The sequence below is a fragment of the Anticarsia gemmatalis genome, chromosome 26, assembly GCF_050436995.1.
Source record: "Anticarsia gemmatalis isolate Benzon Research Colony breed Stoneville strain chromosome 26, ilAntGemm2 primary, whole genome shotgun sequence".
NCBI classification, from domain to species: domain Eukaryota; kingdom Metazoa; phylum Arthropoda; class Insecta; order Lepidoptera; family Erebidae; genus Anticarsia; species Anticarsia gemmatalis.
The window spans coordinates 789,712-811,073 of record NC_134770.1 but is presented as its reverse complement, the minus strand read 5'-3'; the positions used below and the strand labels follow the sequence as shown (position 1 = coordinate 811,073).

At 35.7% G+C, this 21,362-nt stretch overlaps 1 protein-coding gene across 2 annotated transcripts; it reads left to right on the top strand.

Moving 5' to 3' along the window:
• The first annotated feature begins 3,599 nt into the window (after window positions 1–3,599).
• On the top strand, window positions 3,600–12,279 carry LOC142984179 (putative transporter SVOPL). 2 transcript variants are annotated; one of them, XM_076131606.1, is made up of 12 exons: window positions 3,600–3,740; window positions 4,121–4,624; window positions 5,211–5,372; window positions 6,955–7,117; window positions 7,459–7,580; window positions 8,554–8,792; window positions 9,245–9,390; window positions 9,668–9,773; window positions 10,384–10,546; window positions 11,053–11,188; window positions 11,733–11,860; window positions 12,182–12,279. In XM_076131606.1, the coding sequence occupies exons 2-12, from the start codon at window positions 4,546–4,548 to the stop codon at window positions 12,229–12,231; spliced, it is 1,494 nt and encodes a 497-aa protein (XP_075987721.1). In that variant the 5' UTR covers window positions 3,600–3,740; window positions 4,121–4,545; the 3' UTR covers window positions 12,232–12,279. The 2 variants fall into 2 exon arrangements, with proteins under 2 accessions (XP_075987721.1, XP_075987722.1); XM_076131607.1 differs by having other exon boundaries at window positions 3,610–3,656; window positions 4,492–4,624.
• Window positions 12,280–21,362: the final 9,083 nt, after the last annotated feature.

The following is a 21,362-nucleotide window of genomic DNA, read 5'->3' as shown; positions in this document are numbered from 1 at the left end:
AATATAATAGAAGGTACCTTAATTGTGCTTAATATTCGAAACTTTACTAATATTGCAAAAGATAAAGTATATTACGCTTCATGTGTTACGCTTGCTTTGCTGAATAGCTAAACCAATTTAGGAAAAGGATAGCTTAGTTGAAAAAGAACATAGGCTACGTTTCTTTAAGTTTTCGCGACGTAATCGAAATCTTCAGTCAGTATAGCTTTATATATTTTCGTTATAGCTTCTCCCACTACACCACATACTTTAACAGCTAATAATAAAAAACATAGTAATGTTATTTCAAGTAAACCCGTCACGCATGGCTTTTTTTAACTTTTTCACTACACGTTAGTTTGTGATATGCATTACGATTTATTGTAATACCACGACCTATATGCTAAGGTCGTTGTAACAAGAAATTATGCTAATATCGAGATTTAAATAGGAAAAAAACTAATAGTATTTGTGGAAGCACACGCTAGATTTAAACAAATGAGTTTAGGTTATTAGGACTAGTAGCGACATCTAGTGAGTAATAGCGTAAGTAAAATGTGTACGCATCGTTGTGTTCTGAGTAAAAAATACATTTTTGCTTTGATCAGATCAAGAAAATGTAATCTATACACCTGCATTTTTTTAAATATTTTTATGAGCATACAAACAACATACAAGCAAACTATATAATATTCGAATAAAAACAATGCTTTGTCAAGGAAACAAATATATTATACGACAGTGGCAGTGCGTTTTAAGCTATTAATCACTGCGTCTATCATTCCATCTTTTTGTCACTACAACTTTTAACCGTCTCTTTGTCAAAGTATTTAATTTAGACAAACTATACATCACTTCTATCTTATACTATCACTCAAGTTCACCTCATTCAAAATACTACCAAGAAACTATACAAAGTCCTTGAAAAAGGCTAGATCTAGTAATAAAATTATGATTAACACCTCATACAGTGTACTATAATTGCGAATGAAAAAATACATGTTCGTTGTCTAATAATCGACCTTGGGCGTAATGCTAGTATGGCGTGAGTGACCACGACAACGTAGCGACATCTTGTATGCAATAGGGAAACTATTTTTTGTTAGTGTGACATCTAGTGGAGAGTAGGTGTACCATATTGATGAGGAACACAAATTATTTTATCAACAAAATTTTAATTTTTGACTAGAAGTAAATAAATATTTGACATACATACATATTGCTATCTGAAAATAGCATAAAATTGAGTTGAATAATTTATGTGCATAATTCCAAGCAAGGGCTTTACCAGTAATCGAACCCCGTATACCTCAATCTTGTCATAAATACAACTAAAACTATCACTATCTTTAGTTTATCACACAACTATTTATTTCTCTATATCAAATATTATTAGTAGGTATATCACACAATTGTTGAAGTCTTTTGGAAATCAAACCCCACGTATTAAATCAGGTAACTACAACACCGTAACAACATAAAAAAATGCGTCAAAAAATCGAACCTAGCACCTCACGCAGTCCTTGACGTTAAAATAAATGTATTTAATTACAAAAGCTATAAATAAACTAGAAAACATCGGAACAGTTACAGTTGACCCTATTTCTTGATCCATGGAGTTATAGAACATTAACATATGAATTGTTTCGTGACCTACTCACGAATATTGAGGTGCTGTTATGTGTAGTAGTTGTAGTGAAGGCTGTTGATTGAAGAGACCCGGGTTTGATATTGTTTTCTTTTGATTTTAAGATAGTGAAAAAATAGTGATTTACCCCCGGTTTCTGAGTACAATTAGCGGTAGTTTATCTATTCAATAGAGTTTTATATGAGTTTTAACACTATTGAATAGATAAACTACTGCTAAATGTACTTTAGAAACCGGGGGTAAGTCATGTATTGCAAAAAACTGTCTAATTACAAAATACCTACAAACCTAATATCTACCCTTTTTTCCATTAGGGGGATGGATATACCAAAGAACTATCGCATTAAACAAACCATATTATGCTGCTTATGTGACCGGATATTTTAATATTGTGGATCAATTATGATTGCCTTCGTACGGAAATCGAATGGATGTCACTTGACGTGATAACCACCTTAACGTCATGGCCTTGGTCTTCCATAGTGGTAAGGAACTCACAAATGGTTTTTTCAAGTTATTTAGTTAATAGAGAGAATTATCACAAAATGTATAAAAAATACTTGCTTCCTGAAATAGTGCAAGTTATCAAACCTACCCAGTTAAATTGCACCATTTCAGGAATGGTTTAAAGGATTTTTCTTCTTATTTCCTCAACATATTAGATCTTAAATGAATTTCTATCACAGAAAAACCAAATTCACAACCGAACCTTAAACTCCACCTCATAAAGGAACAGATTTTTGATTTCTCATACCTTTTGACGTAACATTGTTCCCTAATTGATGCTCCAGATTACTATTTATACCATTCTCTACAAAAATTAGAAAAACCCATTAGTATTTTACCCAACCCGAGAACCAAACCAGTCTGATCGGTAACCGCATACACTACCAAATAGACTCTTTGTGCTACCGCCTCTATAAGTCATCAACATTTTTCTTTCCCATTGAAATATAGGCCCTAATTCCGTATTTTCTTGAATAGTTAACAAAAGTGCGTATCGCAGTGTCCGTGACACGGGCGAGGACGGAGGGCGAGATGAGGGCGCCGATACGAACGATCGCTAGTTTAGGAAACTGACCCAAGGTCCGAGCGTCCTTGCACAACACACGAATTTCGCGCCGTCGTTACTGTTAAGTATGTTTCACGTTTTGTTGAAATTAGTTACTACATGATATATGTATAGTTGCTTTGTTGTATATAAAAATCAAAATCATTTATTCATATAGGTCAAATGCTGACACTTATGATAGTCAATGATACAGAGAGCGAATTTACCGCCAGTTCGGAAGGTAGGGCCAATGAGAAGAGCTGGCAAGAAACTCCTAGCAACTGTTTTTAATCGCCAAATAGCTTTAACAATATTTCTATTAGGTATAAAACATTGATGGTGTAAGGAGCTGCTACCGACACCACCGTATATGTTTGAAAACTAGACTATGTCCTTTCTAGGGTGTGTAGGCTCTCTGTGTGTTATCTTGCTAATTTTGATGATTAATACTCGGTTTGGTAAGTTAACTATAAACAGATAGGTATTTAGACAAGATAACTGTCGTTTCTTGTAGTTATAAGCGTATTTGCTTGAAAAAGATTTGGTTAACAACATATCAAAGGAGTTCTCTTTAAAAAATGTCTCTAGGGGCGTAGATATACATGTTCAAGCAAATTAAAACGTAACTACACTTTTCAAACTCAAGCTTATAGCATTTGGCATCAGAACATCTTACACCTTCCATCCAAACACCACAAACCCCGAAACAAATCTAACAAAAAAAAAGTTTTAAACACATATTTCCATTATGCCTGTCTTTTATTACATCATTTCTTATATTTAAACACATAATAAGATAAAAACAATAAATATTTATCTTAAACAAACTCAATTTAGGAATATCTAAGGCCTGATAAAACAGATTATTATTCTCTACTTGTATTTTATTACAGTTTTTTTGTATCAGTATAAGAAAGAACACGTAATTACAATAACATTTTAAATGGAATACAGTTTAAAATTACTAATTATCGAGAGGTATCGTGTTAACTCAAGTAACTGTGTTGTGGAGGTCTGACAGGCAGTCGCTTCATGTAAAATACTGGTATTCAGATGCATCTGGTGAGACTGGAAGCCGACTCCAACATAGTTGGAAGAAAGGCTAGGCGGATGACAGAATTGAAAATACCATTTTATAATATTTAAGACCAATTTCACAACTCATAATTAAGTGTGAGATAGCCAATCTGATGGAATTTTGACAGTTGATTTCTTGCTGACAATTTATCTAGCAGTTAGTATATCTAACACTTTTTTACAAGTCGTGTAACAGGGTTCATGCCCGGTATATTTCTGAGTACATTTAGCGATAGTTTTTCTACTCAATAGCGTTTTTTTATATGAGTTTTAATGCTATTGAATAGATAACCTACCGCAAAATGTTCCTCAGAAACCGGGGGTTAGTGATTCCTTATCAATAATAATATGTTTGTGTCTTCCAGTCGTGGTAATCAGTAATAAAAAGTTAAATAGAGAAAAATACAGTTAATTCTGCAACTGTATTTATTATTTAATAGCTGACCCGCACAACTTCGCTTGCGTCACATAAGAGAGACATAATTTTCCCCGTTTTTGTTTTCACTGGTACTCTGCTCCTATTGGTTGTAGCGTGATGACATATAGCCTATAGCCCTTCTCGATAAATAGGCTATCTAAAACTGAAAGAATTTTTCAAATCGGACCAGTAGTTCCTGAGATTAGCGTGTTCAAACAAATAAACAAACAAACAATCAAACAAACTCTTCAGCTTTATAATATTAAGTATAGATTATTGCTATGTGATAAAACTTAACACACTTTGGTATATATTTAGACGACAGTTAGATAGTGACTAGTGTTATGTGTTAGTTAGTTAGGTTAAACAACAATGGAAGGTAGAGTGAAGACTGTGAGTGAGAAAATAGATGACAATGCTGCCGATCTGGACCAAGCGTTGGAGGTGGCAGGTATTTATAAACAGTTTGTTTTTCCAAAGAATTAATAGGAAGAATTTCTTACGTTTAAAAAATATAAAGATAGATAATTACATTTAACATATATATCGTTCGTTCAGAATGTGGAGCTAGTGAGCAGAATTGTCATTAATTGCCATTATTTTTCATCGTCATATGACCTTATTAAATAAAGCACAACGTAATATTATGTTATTTACAAGCCTTTTTTTACCAAAAGGTGTAGGCAGAGGTGCACGAAAGACACTCGCATTTAATCGTTAACATATAACACGCACGTTACCAAACTCTGGACTACTATTGAGAACATTCAATAGAAATGATTACAAGACAAATAGCACTTTGTACTAAAAAAAAATATGAGTTTCGATATTAGTCACATACATCATAACATTAAATCAAAACTTATTTCTATAATTCTATGGGGTAAGTCAGAGAGAGAGACTATAAAACGCCTCTTGTTACGATTCTGACTAACTCGGCATAAATGAATTACAAGATACATATGTATATGAGAATCTGTACAAAAGTATTCCTCATAGACTCCTTGCCACAAAAAACCATTTCGTTTTTATTGCAGGTATTGGCAGGTACAACCTCAAATACAGTCTCGCAGTGGCGTTGCTGCTAATAGCAGCGATCGTGGAACTGATCGGTCTGTCGCTGGTGCTGCCGGCTGCCGTCTGCGACCTTCAGATGACTGACAGTCAGAGAGGCCTGGTGGCTTCTATACCTTATATTGGTATGTTTATAATGTCCTTTACTAGGCCCAGCTAACAGTGTATTGTGTGGGACTTTGTTCAGTGGTCAAACCATCTTATATACTAGACTTTGTTTATAGTGTCCAAGTGTGTGCAAAATACACAGGTACGCTTTCTATTCCATCACTCTCATAGCCCGGATTACCAACTCGACCAGCGAGAGGTTAGGTGCAGAAACTGAAGTTTAAGGTGCCCCTTCTAAACTTACTAGCTATGGGGAAGTAGAAAATCTCAGAAATAACAGTTTGACCCGACCAAAGAGCCAACTTGAAACATTTACGCCGCAACTGCGGACGCGCCACGTAAGCAGTGCGCTATTTCAATACTAGAAAATATTTAAAATTAAAAACATAATAAACATAACTCTTAATGTCCCACTGCTGGCCAAGCGTCTCCTCCCGTAATGAAGAAGAGATTAGGCCTTGAGTCCACTACGCTGGCCAAGTTCGGGTTGAGGACTTTTGATCTAAATGAATAAAATTGGATGATTTGATTTAGTAGTATCACCAAATCTAGTAAGTTCAACAATTGCTTTAAAGAACTTTCAGGCAAGCAAGGTTGCATCACGATGTTTTCCTTCACCGTTGGAACAAGTGATAATTATTTCTAACACACACATAAGTACTTTGAAAAATCATTGGTGTGTTGTCCGGGTTCGACCACCTGTGTGGGAGGTGCCTATAAATTGAAATATTTTCCTCCTTAGTTACTTGCGATAATAATAACTGTTATCAATGGATGTAAATAATATTAAAAAAGATAACATACTATTAAGTAATTGTTTACGTTTTTATTAAATTATTATTTGATAGGCGTCGTTATGAATGTTTTCATATAACAAGTTTGATAAAATACTCTTATTGAATTTGTTTTGATATTAATCAGGGTTTCAGATAAAGTTTTCCTTAACAATTTAGAAGCAATAAATTACAGTCAGTCTGAATATACTTATCAATACTAATTATGGTCTAATTATCATAAATTGAGCATTGGAAATCCCGACGCCTATATCTTATATATAATCTTAATATAAATTCAATCTCCTTAATATAAAATCGCCAAATGTGTTGCTAAGCGTTAACTCAAGAACGGCTGAACCGATTTCACTAATTCTTTTTTGTAATATTTCTTGAAGTAGGTTGGATGGTTTTTGCGGAGAGAAAAATAAAAAAAAATTAAAAAGTATCACCTGTTGGGTGGTACGAAGTTCGCCGGGTCAGCTAGTTTTTTATAAATTTGATTTTGTTAAAAGGTTACCTACTATGACATTATATATTAAATAAAAAAATAAACGGAACAACAAAAATTAAGTGAGCTTCCATAAAACGAACGTGTTTTATTTGCCATCTTTATAAATAATTATACGAAACCCTATCCCTGCGAGTCCAACTCGCACTCGCAAAGAAATTCCACGCGGGCAAAGCCGCGGGGAAAGCTAGTCATATTATATCGGAAAAGCATATTTTTATTTACATTTATTTTTAGTTTAGTAAATACTTTTATTCAAAATATTTATTATTTCGGTCTTTTCCTTAGATCATTTTGTAAAACTCTTATTTCCAGGTATTATCCTGACGTCATATCCGTGGGGTTACCTGGTAGACACGTGTGGCAGGAAGAAGACGGTCATATACAGTTCACTGGCGGCCGGGCTCTTCAGTGTACTGTCTGGATTTATGCCTGATCTCACCGGCTTCGCTATTTGTAAACTACTTACGTCATTGTGGTAAGGATTTAAAATATTTATAATCTTTAAAGATAAAGCTTGCTTTAAGGTTATATGGAAGAAAAATATGATTTTTTATGAAAATATTTTAAATGAACAAGATCTTTTTATCAGGTATATTTAAATCCTATTCTGCAATTGGCACTATATTAAATAAAATTGAGCCATAATTCTACGCACAGGACATCTACGATTTCTTAAACTGGATACGACTTCAAGAATGTTTTAATAAGCAAGTTTTATGATTCTTTCCGGTCTAAATCTTATTTCTCTACTATAAGAAGAGCTATGGGTTACGAGCCGCTTGTAAGTCGAATAACTACTCGTTTTTCTCCCAACAGTCTAGCATGTCCATCAGCAGTTCCTTACACTTTCATCGGAGAGATTCTTCCGTCAAAGTATAGAGATATAATATTATCTGTCACCAACGCTCTGCAAATCACTGGAACCGCTTTAGTGCCACGTAAGTATATTTCTTATTCTACTGAATGATGAAGAAATATTATTGAAAAGGTAGCTACTCTTAGATTTCTATGTAAATCTATACTAATATTATAAAGCTGAAGAGTTTGTTTGTTTGAACGCGCTAATATCAGGAACTACTGGTCTGATTTGAAAAATTATTTCAATGTTAGATAGCCCATTTATCTAGGAAGGCTATAGGCTATATCATCACGCTACGACCAATAAGAGCAGAGCAACAGTAAAAAAAATTACAAAAACGGGGAAATTCTCTCTTATGTGACGCAAGCGAAGTTGCGCGGGTCAGCAAGTCTGATATATTTTTAGAAATTCAGAGATTGGTTACTATTTCAAGTCTCTTGTCTGGTTTTGTTTACGCAGACAAAATGGAAACTTCATGGTTTTTTACTTACTTTCTTACTAGATTTTTTACTGACTTAATTTTCTGGACTAACAAGAGGTAATTGTTATTCTGCCAATCTCACCAAACATCTTTGGAAAACCTGCAACATGTGTTTTCCAAAAAGATGTTTCTGACTATTAGTGACTATACACTTTGTAAGAAGCTCCTAACACATACGTAGGTTTATTATCACGACACTGGTATTAGTTTTGGTGCAGTTCCACAAAAAGGTAATTTATTTCAGTAGCAGTGATAGCCGAGTGGTATAAGTCGACACCTTCCACGCAAGTGGTCGCAGGTTCGAATCCGAGGCAACACACCAATGACTTTTCGAAGCTATGTGTGTGTTAGAAATAATTATCACATGCTCCAGCGGTGAAGGAAAACATCGTGAGGAAACCTTGCATGCCTAAAATTTGTTTAAAAAATATTTATTGAGGACATGCAAAGTCCCCAACCCGCACTTGGCCAGCGTGGTGGACTCAAGGCCTAGCCCCTCCCTCATTACGGGAGGAGACCCTTGCCCAGCAGTGGGACATGAATGGTTTAAATTTATTTATTTTTATTTCAGTCCTAGCCTGGGCCATCCTACCCCTGGACTTCAGAATATCATTCGGCCTCTACATCTTCCGACCCTGGCGTCTCCTGACCATGATCTACGCGTCACTGTTCTTTGTGACCGCTGGTATATTGAGCTTCGGCCCTGAGAGCCCTAAGTACCTGGTCTCTCAAGAGAGGTATGATGAAGCGCTTGCTGTTTTGCAGAAGATGTATGCGGGGAATAAACGGAAATCGCCGGAGGAATATCCTGTGAGTGGACTATACGAATATATGTAGTTTTAAGTGACTGGTTTGAAGTTGGTTTCTAAAGATTCTGGAGTCGGATCTCTAAAAACAGAAGATTTCAAAGTGCTTAAAGATCACACTGGCTTCTTTACGAGTGTCATTTCCAAAACTAAATCATAAAAGCAAGACTATCAAAATTTTTTTAAATATTGGTTGTGATGAGATAGACTTGTAAAGAGTTCTTTTCGGGTGTAATTTCCTAAAACTAAACCACAATGGTAAAAATATGAACCAATGCTTTTATCTACCTATCCCTGCTCAGATTCTTCAGAGGCTTTTAAATCAAAATACAGCCTCAACTAGTAGAAAAGCATTTATAACAGCATTTTTCATATCCAATTTTTGGCCGACACATACATTTTCATTGTGTTATCGCTTAAATAGCAGTACTCAGTAATTTCTCGTCATGTTTTCAGATAAAGAAACTAATAGCGCCACCAAACGACAGATCTAAAGGAAGTTTCATAACATCATTGAAGGAACAAACCGTACCTTTACTAAAGTGGTCATACTTGAAGTGGCTGCTACTCAATGGATTTCTATTATTTGGGATCTTTTCTGTGTAAGTGTTATTTATACAAACTATACTGCTTGCAATTTTATAGGTGAGAAGATGACATTTCTAAGAATATTGACAATAACACGAATATAAAATACTGCCGTCTAAGTGGAAAACATCTAGCATACAATTTATTAATTGAGATAAAATACACAATACACATGCTACATAAAATCTCATCAGTACTTTTTGCGTGGAAGAGTATACATAACCTGTTTAAAAGGTTTTTTAAACACATAGAAATGTAATGTTTACATAATGTTACTACTTTGTTTTTCAGGTTAAATGGTCTTTACATGTGGGTACCAGATGTACTGAACAGAGTGTTGACTGGAGGTGGAGAAGGCAAGACAGCGTGTCAAGTTATTGCTGACAGATTAAACCAGGTAAAGTGAAAATAAAGAAGTAGAAGTTGGAAGCCCTCTTTAATATTTGTTTTAGGAGATTGTGGAGACTGTAACTTTTCATTGAAAAACTTTAATCTACAAATACAATAAGATTGGGAGAGTTCAAGTTTATTAAGTTCTTTGGTCTCTGCCTACCTCTATCGGAAAAAGGAGTGATATGATAGATGTTTGTCAGATTGGCAGGACCCATGTAATTTTCTTTGAGCTCAAGTCAAATGGACCAATCTGTAAAGAATCAATCAGAAGAATAAATAATTCTGGCCAGTTACAAGAGATATCTTTAAACTATCTATGGATTCACTATTTTATTATAAACTGCACGTTTGGCGCAGTGGTTTAAGCGGTCACCTCGCCGCAACAATCGTAGCGCCACGTGTGGTGGGTTCGAATCCCGTCCGGGACATATCTTTGTGTGATGAGCACGAGTATATGTTGTGAGCCTAGTTGTTAATTTATCTATATACCTAAGTATGTATTTAGAAGTATGCTTATCAGTTATTTGGTTACCATAGTACAAGCTCTGCTTAATTTGGAATCAAATGACCGTGTGTGAGTTGTCCCACGATATTTATTTATTGCGCTGTTACAGACGTCTACTGAGGACGCAGAATGCGACGACAGTATAGACGAGATCACGTTTCTGGTGAACTCGGTGGCTCAGATCAGCTGTGCGGTCATAGCGCTTGTCGTCAGCTCCACCGTCAAGTTCATCGGCAAGAAGAACTTGCTGCTTATATGTTTCTTTCTTATTGGTAAGAACGTCTAAATATAAACTTAAAGGTGACTGAATGACATGCACTCGGTTTCTGAGGTACATTTGGCGGTAGTTTATCTATTTAATAGCGTTAAAGCTCATATAAGTATAGCGTTTTATATGAGTTTATTACGAAGGGGATAAGTGGTTTAATTTGCTCGTTTTAAGAGTCGCTTTGATTGGCACTTCAGGTGTAAAGCAATTTAATGTATCTAGATTTACATGTTTTCCAAAATTAATTTCATTAAAACTATGTCTCATTCGTAGATAATTTCAATTTGTAACTTCCAACATCATCAAAATTACTACAACAGTCAGGAAAGCCACATTCATACACAATTTTTTTTAAATCTGACTAAAAGTTTCCGATATTTGAGCGTTGCAACAAACAATAACTTTCCAGTTTCTCAAAGTTGGTAAAAGATAAATGAAATCTTTCAGAAATTTTCTTTTTTAGGAATGATAATGAATAATATTAAACAAATAATAATGTTTTTTCTCCAGGTACGTTCGCAATTCTTATCAACGTGATAACAAACGACGTGTTGTTCGCGGTGCTCATGTCATCGTTCCCCATCATGGCGCTCGCTATGGGGCCTGTCAACGCGTACGCCGTCGAAATATTCCCTACACATTTGAGGTACGACGATTAACAGTGTAGTTCAAATATTTGAAAAAAATACTACTTAAATCACGTGTTTAGTGTCGCTCCTTATGGAGGTTTGCAGACACCAAATAATGCCGTTTGCTTAGATGAATAGGAAAATATGGTTGATATTATTTAAAGATTCTATGATCAAATGTTGTTGTTGTTTGTCGTATGGTTAGTAGTCAACCTAGTGTCAACGTTGTTCAAGCCGCCCGGAGGCCCTTGACATAGCTTAACGACTGTTATCTTAGTAGACAACAACCGGGACCGACTTTTTACTTTTAACCAGTTATTTTTTCCTTTTAATCAGTTCATTGGGTCGATTTCCAAGGTGCTAAGTGCAGACAGACGTAAAAATGCTAAAATATTGATAAGTCTTTGCTGAGCTTACTCGGCTGTAATCCAATGGCTGGTCTAACAAAAAACCACATCTTTATCCTTTTGCCTAGGTCTTAAGCAAGACATGACCATTCTCATCTTTATTCTTTCACCTAAGTCTTTAAAGAGTACTTCTATAATGGTGATGTAATTTCAGGGGTATGGCAGTAAGTCTGTCCATGATGCTGGGTCGTACAGGCTCCATCATCGGTACCAACGTGGCCGGTCTACTCATCAACAATGCGTGTGAAACCATGTTCTATTTGTTTGGCGGTCTACTGCTGCGTAAGTATACCATGGGGAAAAGACGTAGGTTTGCGGTACTTCAAAGATACAATAGTTTTACTTCAAGAATATATACAATATTTTTATTTCCAATAGCTCGATTCTCTACTAGTATCGACTACCGACAACCGGCATGTCATCGAGAAATTTTGTATGAAAATCTGATCAGCGCTTCTTACGGGCGTCGTAGGAACTATTTTGGCAGTACATTCTAAATGTCAAACTCATGATACTCGACAGTACAGATTATGTAGAATTGCGCTACTAATCTAAAGATGTTATACATTAAGTATTAATTAAAGCAATTATGTTTTGTTTCAGTTTGCGGTGTTCTCGTTTTCTTATTGCCAAAGTCTAGAAGATATGTTTGAATACGTAAAAATACTTTGTCTAGTCCTATAATAAATTTTTAATAGTACAGATATATGTTTTATTTAAAGTCTAGTAGACAACAAAAAAAATATCGCGACGAATTGAAAACCTCCTCCTTTTTTTGAAGTAGGTTAAAAACAGGCTGTAGAAAGGTTACTTTCTTCTAAATACAAAACTAGGTCAATTTTCTATCAATACGTAAAGAAATAATGACCATAAACCAATCGTTTTTAATTTCAAAAAATTTACAGTTTGACAATAAACTTAAAAAATGATTTTATTATTTTAATTGAACCTATATTTATTGTTGTTTATTATTTATTTATTTTTGTTTACTATTTCCAAGAAAAAAAGCACAAGCAGAGCCATGGGGCACGAATGATATTTCTATAAATCTATAGGCCGGTTAGTTTGAGTGACGATTGTACGAAATAGTAACGGCACAGTATCTTTATGAGGGTATAACACGAATCATTCATATAATGTCACCTGCTAATGTCGATTATTATAGCATTTGCTAAACACTTTCATTTCGATGAGGAGATTGACTGAGGAAATAATTATAAATACCAAAAACAGCTGATAGGATTTTTCTTCGAAGGACCTCACTTTTTTTTGGTCTCTGCCTATCTATATAGAAATAAGGAGTGGTTTTACTTATAAAGATAGACTTAATGCCAAAGGCATTTTGTGCCTGTATACCTTGAGTTGATGTAGAGATTAAATAAAGTAGCCGCAAACAAAATAAAGGAAGACAATTACGTTGAGACAAAGGTTTACAAATGTTACGTATGTAACCCCGCTTTATACTACCATGTTTCGAGAATACTTTTGCAAACATACAAACTTCAGAATTAAAATAAAATAATGGTTAGCTATGAGTTATTTTATGGGAATCAAGCCGACTGACCCCTGCTACAGCAGTATGTATGTAGGTACTTATATAAAAGTATCTTACGATATACTAGTAGCTAACCTGCGGTTGTCTGCTTCGGATCCTGATTGCAAAGCCACTTCCGAACGTAAAACTACATGATTTGAACCCAAGTTCTTACTTACAAGTCTTATATTTCACCCTCTAAGCCACAAGTACTGCTTTGCATAAAAATATGAGTGTGGTGTTTTTAAGGACGTATATTAATTGTCCCGCGGACCTTGTTCATATATCAACTTCTGTCGTTGCTATGTTAATGTACCGAACTTGTGCTTTGTTATATACTATATACTATACTACTATGATACTATACAGATACTATAGTATTTATGTATGACTAGCGGACTGGCCCGACTTCGCCCGAGTTACAATTTGATTTCATTCCCGTAAGAACTTTGATTCCATCTATCCCTTAATTCATTTAAAGTCTTTCCTTTCATACACATTTTTCAAATAGCGGTAGGCAGAGATCAAAGAACTCCACTTGGTACGATCCTTACAAACTTCCTTTGCTTCATTCACATCCATACATTTCATGTTACGAGTTCCTACTGCGCACCTGAGCTTTTTGTAACACACCACCGATCAGGTGTCTAGTTAACTATGTCAAAAAATATGCAATTATTTGGGCCTATAGCTGAAAATACTGTTAATATTTGATTAAGGATTTCGAAACATTAGAGACAAGGCAAAACCGAGTATCTTAGATCATCTATACTAATATTATAAAGATGAAGAGTTTGTTTGTTTGTTTGTTTGTTTGAACGCGCTAATCTCAGGAACTACTGGTCCGATTTGAAAAATTCTTTTAGTGTGAGATAGTCCATTTATCGAGGAAGGTTATAGGCTATATATCATCACGCTACTACCAATTTAAAAAGAGTACCAGTGAAAAATGTTACAAAAACGGGGGAAATTTTGACCCATTCTCTCTTATGTGACGCAAGCGAAGTTGCGCGGGTCAGCTAGTCAGGTATATCTTTGAGACGCCCATAGCCAGTTGCGCTCACCGGTCGGTAAACGATCTGTGGGTTAAGCAACTGTTAGCGCGGTCATTCCATAGATGGGTGACCGCATCGTGGTATTTGAGCTGGGCGTCTCCGTGCTTCGGAGGGCATGTAAAATGTCGGTCCCAGCTGTTGTCTACTAAGATATAGTCGTTAAGCAATGTCAAAGGCCTCTCGGGCGGCTTGTACAACTTTGACACTAGGTTGACCACTAACCATACGACAAACAAAGAAAGAAGGTATATCTAATTGTACACTACTATAAAGCAAAGCTAGTTCAAAACTTTCGCCATTTTTTCTTCTACTTATCACTGAAATTGCCGAAAAAAACTCTAGTATTCAAACAGATTAGAATCAGAGACAATCAAAATGTATGGCGAACTAATTTCAAAGTAATTCTGCGCTATTTTACTTGTACACATTATAATAACGTGGTCACGGTCAAGTGTGATCTTTTATATCATTGCTTTATTCTTATTTATGTTATCAAGCTTTTTTATACTTGAGGGTGGACAGAGGTTACTACGAAAGTCACCTGTATTTCACCGTTTGAATGTATTATTTTAGATTCGAGACGAAGACGAGAGCCTATTGCGATATAACTGGCGTCTAACTCCAAGAAACTGCATATAATATCCCAAAAAAAAAACTTAAATACTTCTTCTATTTCCTACGTCACACCTATCGCTCAGACACAAGAGCCTAAAGTGCTTTATAACCCAGTAATAGGGTTGTATTTTTCCCGAATGTCCTATCAGGAAATGGTTTGACTAACTTTTATTCGAAAATAGGACACAAATTTTCATCTTCAGTCGTGTTGTCGTTGTCCGTTTTAGTACTAAATTAAAATTAACAACAAACATTTCTCTCATTAGTCACTCACTATGTATTTATAAACTAAATGTACATGTATCTATCGTATTAGACTAAAAAAAACTAGCTCTACACGACACTTTGCTTGCGGGCGGTGAATCGGTCTCCGAATGTTGTTCTCATAAATATTGCAAGCAGCAATATAGGTCAAACTTCTAACTGCTTACCTCTGAATGTTATATTAAGACGTCGTAAAGATCACAATCTGTATACGTGTAGTATTTTATGAGCTTTTTGGCTTTGGGAGTTTTCTAATGAAGGTAAAGTAGCTCGAGGGAATAAAATCGAACTGAAACGAGGGATTCAATATTCCTGACCGATAGAGATTTTGTTGTGAGCCAAATCTCTCAAGACTTCTAAACTTCTATACCAACATTATGATGTTTAAAGTTAGGATGTCTGTAACCTTCGGTTTCTGAGGTACATTTAGCGGTAGTTTATCTATTGTAACTGCACGTTTGGCGCAGTCGTCCTCGTGGACCTCGCCGCAATAACCGTAGCGCCGCGTGTGGCGGATTCGAATCCCACCCAGGACAAATATTTGGGCGATGAACACGAGTATTTGTATTAATTTATCTATATAAGTATGTTTATCAGTTGTCTGGTTACCATAACTAGTACAAGCTCTGCTTATTTTGGAATCAGATGACCATGTGTGAGTTGTCCAACAATATTATATTATATTATTATTCAAGAGCGTTTAACTAAAAAAAACGCTATTAAATAGATAAACCACCGTTTAATGTACTCAGAAAGGGATAACAACGCAGATAGTTTATAATATGTATGTGTATGTATACATGTTACTTTTTATCTCGGGGTTCTTACTTAGACGATGGACAGAAACTAGTTTATTCTATGAGCGAAATAGAACAACAAAATATCCAGTAAATAGGGTTATTTGAGCAAGAAACTCTTTCTAAGACAGATAAAACGGGTTATCAGAAGCTCTCATGTGCAGAATCCCACGAAATAAATATGTTTCTTGACTATTACATCGACTTTTCTTAAAAAGTATCTGTAGTATCAATACAAACACCGAAAATAACGAAAAAGCAGACTAAATGTTACCTTAAATGTTTCTTGTTATAATCTCAGTAAAATATTGAAATGTAAGAATGCTTCGTAATCTTCCCACTACATTCCGAGTAACCCAGTAAGTAATGTGCTCGATGTCCAATAGTGGGATGTTTATAAGTGCATCGGTGCGGCACTCGAGCACGTGTTATCGATCCTCTACGATACAAGTACCGACAACAGACTAATTGCAATTTTGCACAATATTGCTTAATTTTATCCATTCAAATAAATACAGAACATAATTAATGATATATGACATTATTTCTAAGATTGGTTAGCCCTTAATTGTAGGCATAACATAGAATCTAGTATCTTTGTTAGACGGTTTGACGGACGCTGGATATTTTGTGAGTACAATTAAAATTGCTATCTTGTAAGAGTATTTTTTTTACTTCTAAAGATTGCAAATCGTATTTATGTATATGACTTGGATATGAAGCGTAAACCTACGAGTAACCTGACCAAGTCCAAAGAATTAAGAAAGTTAATGTACGAGGCTAAGGTCATTACAATGCACTTATAGTTAACGAAAAACTGTTTAATCATTTTGTGAATATGAACTTATCAATCATCAAACATAGTTCTTCAACATCTTACCAGCGATTGTTTATCGCGACGGTATAATTACATTTTTTTAATATTTTCTACTGACTCATGCTCGTATATTCTGTTAAAGCCTAATGCATAAAAAAACAACAAGTAATTACTTAAAACTTTGCGTGCATTTTCACAAATTATACATCACAAGATCTTTATAAAAACAACTCAATCTCAGTCAAGGAATAAGAAAGAGGAGCACTAACCCCCGGTTTCTGGGGTTCATTTTGCAGTAATTTATCTATTCAACCGGTTTTTTTACATGAGTATATACGCTATTGAATAGATAAACTACCGCTAAATGTACCTCAGAGACCGGGGATTAGCTTATTGCAGTCACCAGTCGGTAAACGATCAGTGGGTTAAACAACCTTAGCGTGGACATTCACCTAAGTCGCTCACCTGCCGATCTATGCCAGCAACATTTTGTCGGCCAATTGTCCACATAAGTGGTTGTTGTAGGTACGTAGGCCTCGAACAAAAAGCTGCTGACTTAGGTCGGAAGGCTGTGTCAGCGGCGGCTTTGGTGTGTTGCGCTTTCGTGATGACAAGTTAAATATCGTCAAATAAGATAACAGCCGTAAAGCCAAGTCAAAAGCCTTCGCGCGACTTGAACAACTTTAACACTAACCATACGATCAGGAAATAAGGTTTTCTAAGACAACAGTCCTCAAGCCACGTCAAAAGCTTTCAGCTGCTTTAAACAACTCTGACACTAGATTGACCTCTAACCTCTAAAATAAAATAAGCACAATATATCATTGTTTTTCTGCTGACGGTACTAGTGACGTATCAAGTTCAGTGACTCACTGAAGGCTGAGTCAGCAAGTCATTCGATGTAATTAACCTCTGATGGGTGGAAATGATTTTCGCGAGTGTGATTGAGGTTTTATGGGGATGAATTGACCGGTGAGTGATGAGTAACATCGTTTAAATGTAAAACATTTGATAAAGGGTTTTGACCCCTAAATCTGACTTGAGCGGTTCTAATTGCTTACAAAGTTTCATCCCCTATTTAAGCTCTATAGAGTTAGAATTAAAAGTAGTATGTGTGAGGCCTTATTGTCTACTGTATAATGGATATTTTCTTCAAGAAAAAGTTCAGTGGTTTTAACGTGAAACAGTCACAGACAGACAGATTTTTGAGTTTGATCAATCCATGAATGTTTAATGTTAGTATAGTTATTCCCGTTTGAAGTAGAATAGAATGGGGCTAGTTGAAGACCCGGGGACTAAGATGACCTACATTTTTGCAAAATTACGCATAGTGTATAGTGGTGTAGCAAAAAATAACTACTTACTATATTTTTATAATTATTTCACGTTTACTAACGTCGTAGCCGAAACTGCAGCTAGGAATTAAATACTTAGCGATCCTAGCATACTGGAACGACCTGCACTATTAACTGTACACCAATTATTTTTACTGTACGCCAAAATTTTATTATCCACATGCAATTTCATGCTTTTAAACGATGAGGGAATGCGGGTTAACGAACTAATAATGTTTTAAATAGGCGTAATATAGCAAAATTATATTTATCTAATACTACTTTCATGCCCATTTCTGGCCCAAAAGGGTTGCTTTTTGCAGCAACGTAAAACGTAGAGGATAGGATCAATATTTTTAACCGACTAATATTTAAATGATTTCATAAAATATAGTTTCGCGATGTGGCCATGCAACGGGTAGACTAAGCAACTTTTGCATCTAAAATATTAGTAGAAATATGGATAACTAGCTGACCCGCGCAACTTCGCTTGCGTCACATAAGAGAGAATGGGTCAAATTTTTCCCCGTTATTGTAACATTTTTTACTGCTACTCTGCTCCTAATGACCGTAGCGTGATGTTATATAGCCTATAGCCTTCCTCGATAAATGGGCTATCTAACACTGAAAGAATTTTTCAAATCGGACCAGTAGTTCTTGAGATTAGCGCGTTCAAACAAACAAACAAACTCTTCAGCTTTATTATATTATAAGTATATAAGTATAAGTATAATATATAAGTATAGATTAGTATGAATTTCAATCACCGAGTAAGGGTACCTTTCCACCGGAGATGATATAGCATAGTTATTACATCTTCGTAACAAATCTGCATAGCATATATTTTCTGTCGGACAGGCACCTATACTCGGAGATTAACAGTCCTAATTACAAATTGCGTAAGCCTTAAAGAAAAGCTTCTCTACAATCCTACTTGAATTATTCTAATCTACCCCTATCTATGAAACAACCCTCAACAACATGTTAGTCAGGATGAAACAGCGAACGTTGGGGTGAAACAAGGAGTTTCACCCGTCACGCGTCACGCGTCAGACGTCACGCGTCATGCGGCGTCACGCCCGCCCGTCATCATGTATTGAACAATCATTAATCATCCACGTCTCTTCAAGAACGGTTTTAATAACCTGTGCGAAACTGGGACAATGGGTGAGGAGTATTAAATATATTGGAGGTTTAGTAGTATGTACTAGCTTCTGGGTAATTTAATAATGGTGTTTTTTGCAAAAATAAAGAAACGGCACTTTCTTGGGCAACCTTAATGGAAAAAAGGCTTGATTTTATATAATATGTACGTATGTACATTGTACATACTGTATTTATGTGGACAAAAAATCTCTAGTTATTGGATTCTCTATTCTGACATATGGTTAGTTGTCAACGCAGTGTCAAAGTTGTTCAAGCCGCCCGAAAGACCTTTGACATGGCTTAACGACTGTCATCTTAGTAGACAACAACCGGGGCCGACTAATTACGTGCCCTCCGAAGCACGCAGACGCTCAGTTCAAATACCACTATGCGGTCACCCATCTATAGATTGACCGCACCAAGGGTTGCTTAACCCACTGTCCGACCGGTGAGCGCAACTGGCTAAGAGCGCCTCAATTATTCTCAGTTATTAAAAAAAAAACAACACATTCTAAAAAAAATTGTCACCAAGATTAAAAAAAACTAGTAGGTATCTATTTGCTAATAAACGAATGCTTCAAAAAGGCATCAAGTCTTCCGTTTAGGTGAACAGGTGTTCTGATGAACTGGCAATAATTACCACCCCCGCTGCCGCCTAGTGGTTTGGTGGTTGCCGAGCGTGTTCCGTCTTTGCGGTGTTTATTCTCCGTTCATAGTTGTTCCACGTCAAATCGATGCCAAAGGTGGCAGGCAATTTTCTTTTATTGTGTTTGTGTACTTTTACTAACTATCTTTTTAGGTAGATAACTAACTTTATATTAATTGTTTAGTATGTGATATGGGTTATTCCCTAAGTACGACGATCCCCGACACCCCGTCGCGGAGGGCCCCGATTTATTTTTAAAGTAGTTTGTTAAGATAAAAATACTTTAATATGAGAGTATTATGATGGTTTTTTGAAAAGTTTAATAAAATGGTTCAACATTTTGTGAAATTTTCTTTTCGGGGGACTTTTGCTAGTTATAAAAAGCCTTCGTAACATCGAAAAAATTGAGATTAAAAGCACAACACATTTAGAGTAGCTTTGAACTTTTATGTGTGTTCAAAACCGTTTTCAACGCCCGCGCAAGTTCGGAGATAACAAACATAAAAAAACACAGGTGACAAGAAAATCTCTTTTCAGGGGATTAAACTTATCTTTAAGGTTCTTAAGGACTTATAATTACAATTAATAAAGCAACAGTGTCGTCTACAGGTCTACAGTAAGCTAAAACGCATCAAGGGCACGGCAACACAGCAACGCGGCAACATTGACAGCCAGCTTGCTACTTGCCAACTTAACTAATTATTTTTACCTACTAATACCTACCACCATACAATGAACATCGTGCGGTTTTTTATTAAAGCCTTTCAAATATTAGGCTTTATTTTTAAACGTAAAAATTCAAAAAAAGTAAACGTAAAAGTTATTTGTGTTTTGAGAGTAAAACTCTTTCGATACTGAAAGATTGAATGACTGACAGACAGACAATACACAGCCGAAACTACAGAATGCAAGGAGCTGAAATTTATCATGTATGATCCCGAAATAGCGTAGGGTAGCATTAAGATTAGATTTTCGGAAATTCTACCCCGAAGGAGGCGAATCCGCAGTATAAAGTGACCTAATTGCCGAAAAAAAAGCCAATAAATATAATTTCCTGTATCGAATTCGTAGGCGAATTCCTCCGAAGGTCAATTACTTCGTACTTGTATCGACTCACAACAACCTCTTTGGGTTACAAGCAGAAATCTTAAGCATTTGTCCTTCCACAAGGTCAGCTTGTTGGTTACAACGAACAAGCTTGTGAACGAGATGTATGAATTTGGTTATTTAGCAAGAAAATTAAGTTTCTGAAGAAATGGTTTGTAGTTTATACATTATGGGGCTTATGCTCGGGCCTTAAAAGTTGGAACTATGTTTTTATTATCTTCACTCGCTCCTCAAAGGCTTTTGAGCAGCCTAGCCAACTTTGTCACTTGGTTGATGGTTACTAATACGATGAATGAATGAAGCACCTTCAAGTTTGAATAAAAAAAAAAGAAAAATGCCTATTTTTAGTTTTTGGCGCAATTGGCTCAAAGGCGGAACCGAAGGAATGTTTGAGGGGAAAAGATATAATAGGTACCTAATTCACATCTTGGTAGTTGAACTATAAAGAAGAAAAGGTCTGTTACGTTTT

What these genes read in the sequence shown, in the direction of transcription:
- LOC142984179 (XM_076131606.1), top strand. Translation starts at nt 4,546, where the DNA reads ATGGAAGGTAGAGTGAAGACTGTGAGTGAGAAAATAGATGACAATGCT. An exon ending in AAACTACTTACGTCATTGTG is followed by an intron (nt 7,118 to 7,458) that starts GTAAGGATTTAA and finishes TTCTCCCAACAG; the next exon opens with TCTAGCATGTCCATCAGCAG. An exon ending in TTGCTGACAGATTAAACCAG is followed by an intron (nt 9,774 to 10,383) that starts GTAAAGTGAAAA and finishes GCGCTGTTACAG; the next exon opens with ACGTCTACTGAGGACGCAGA.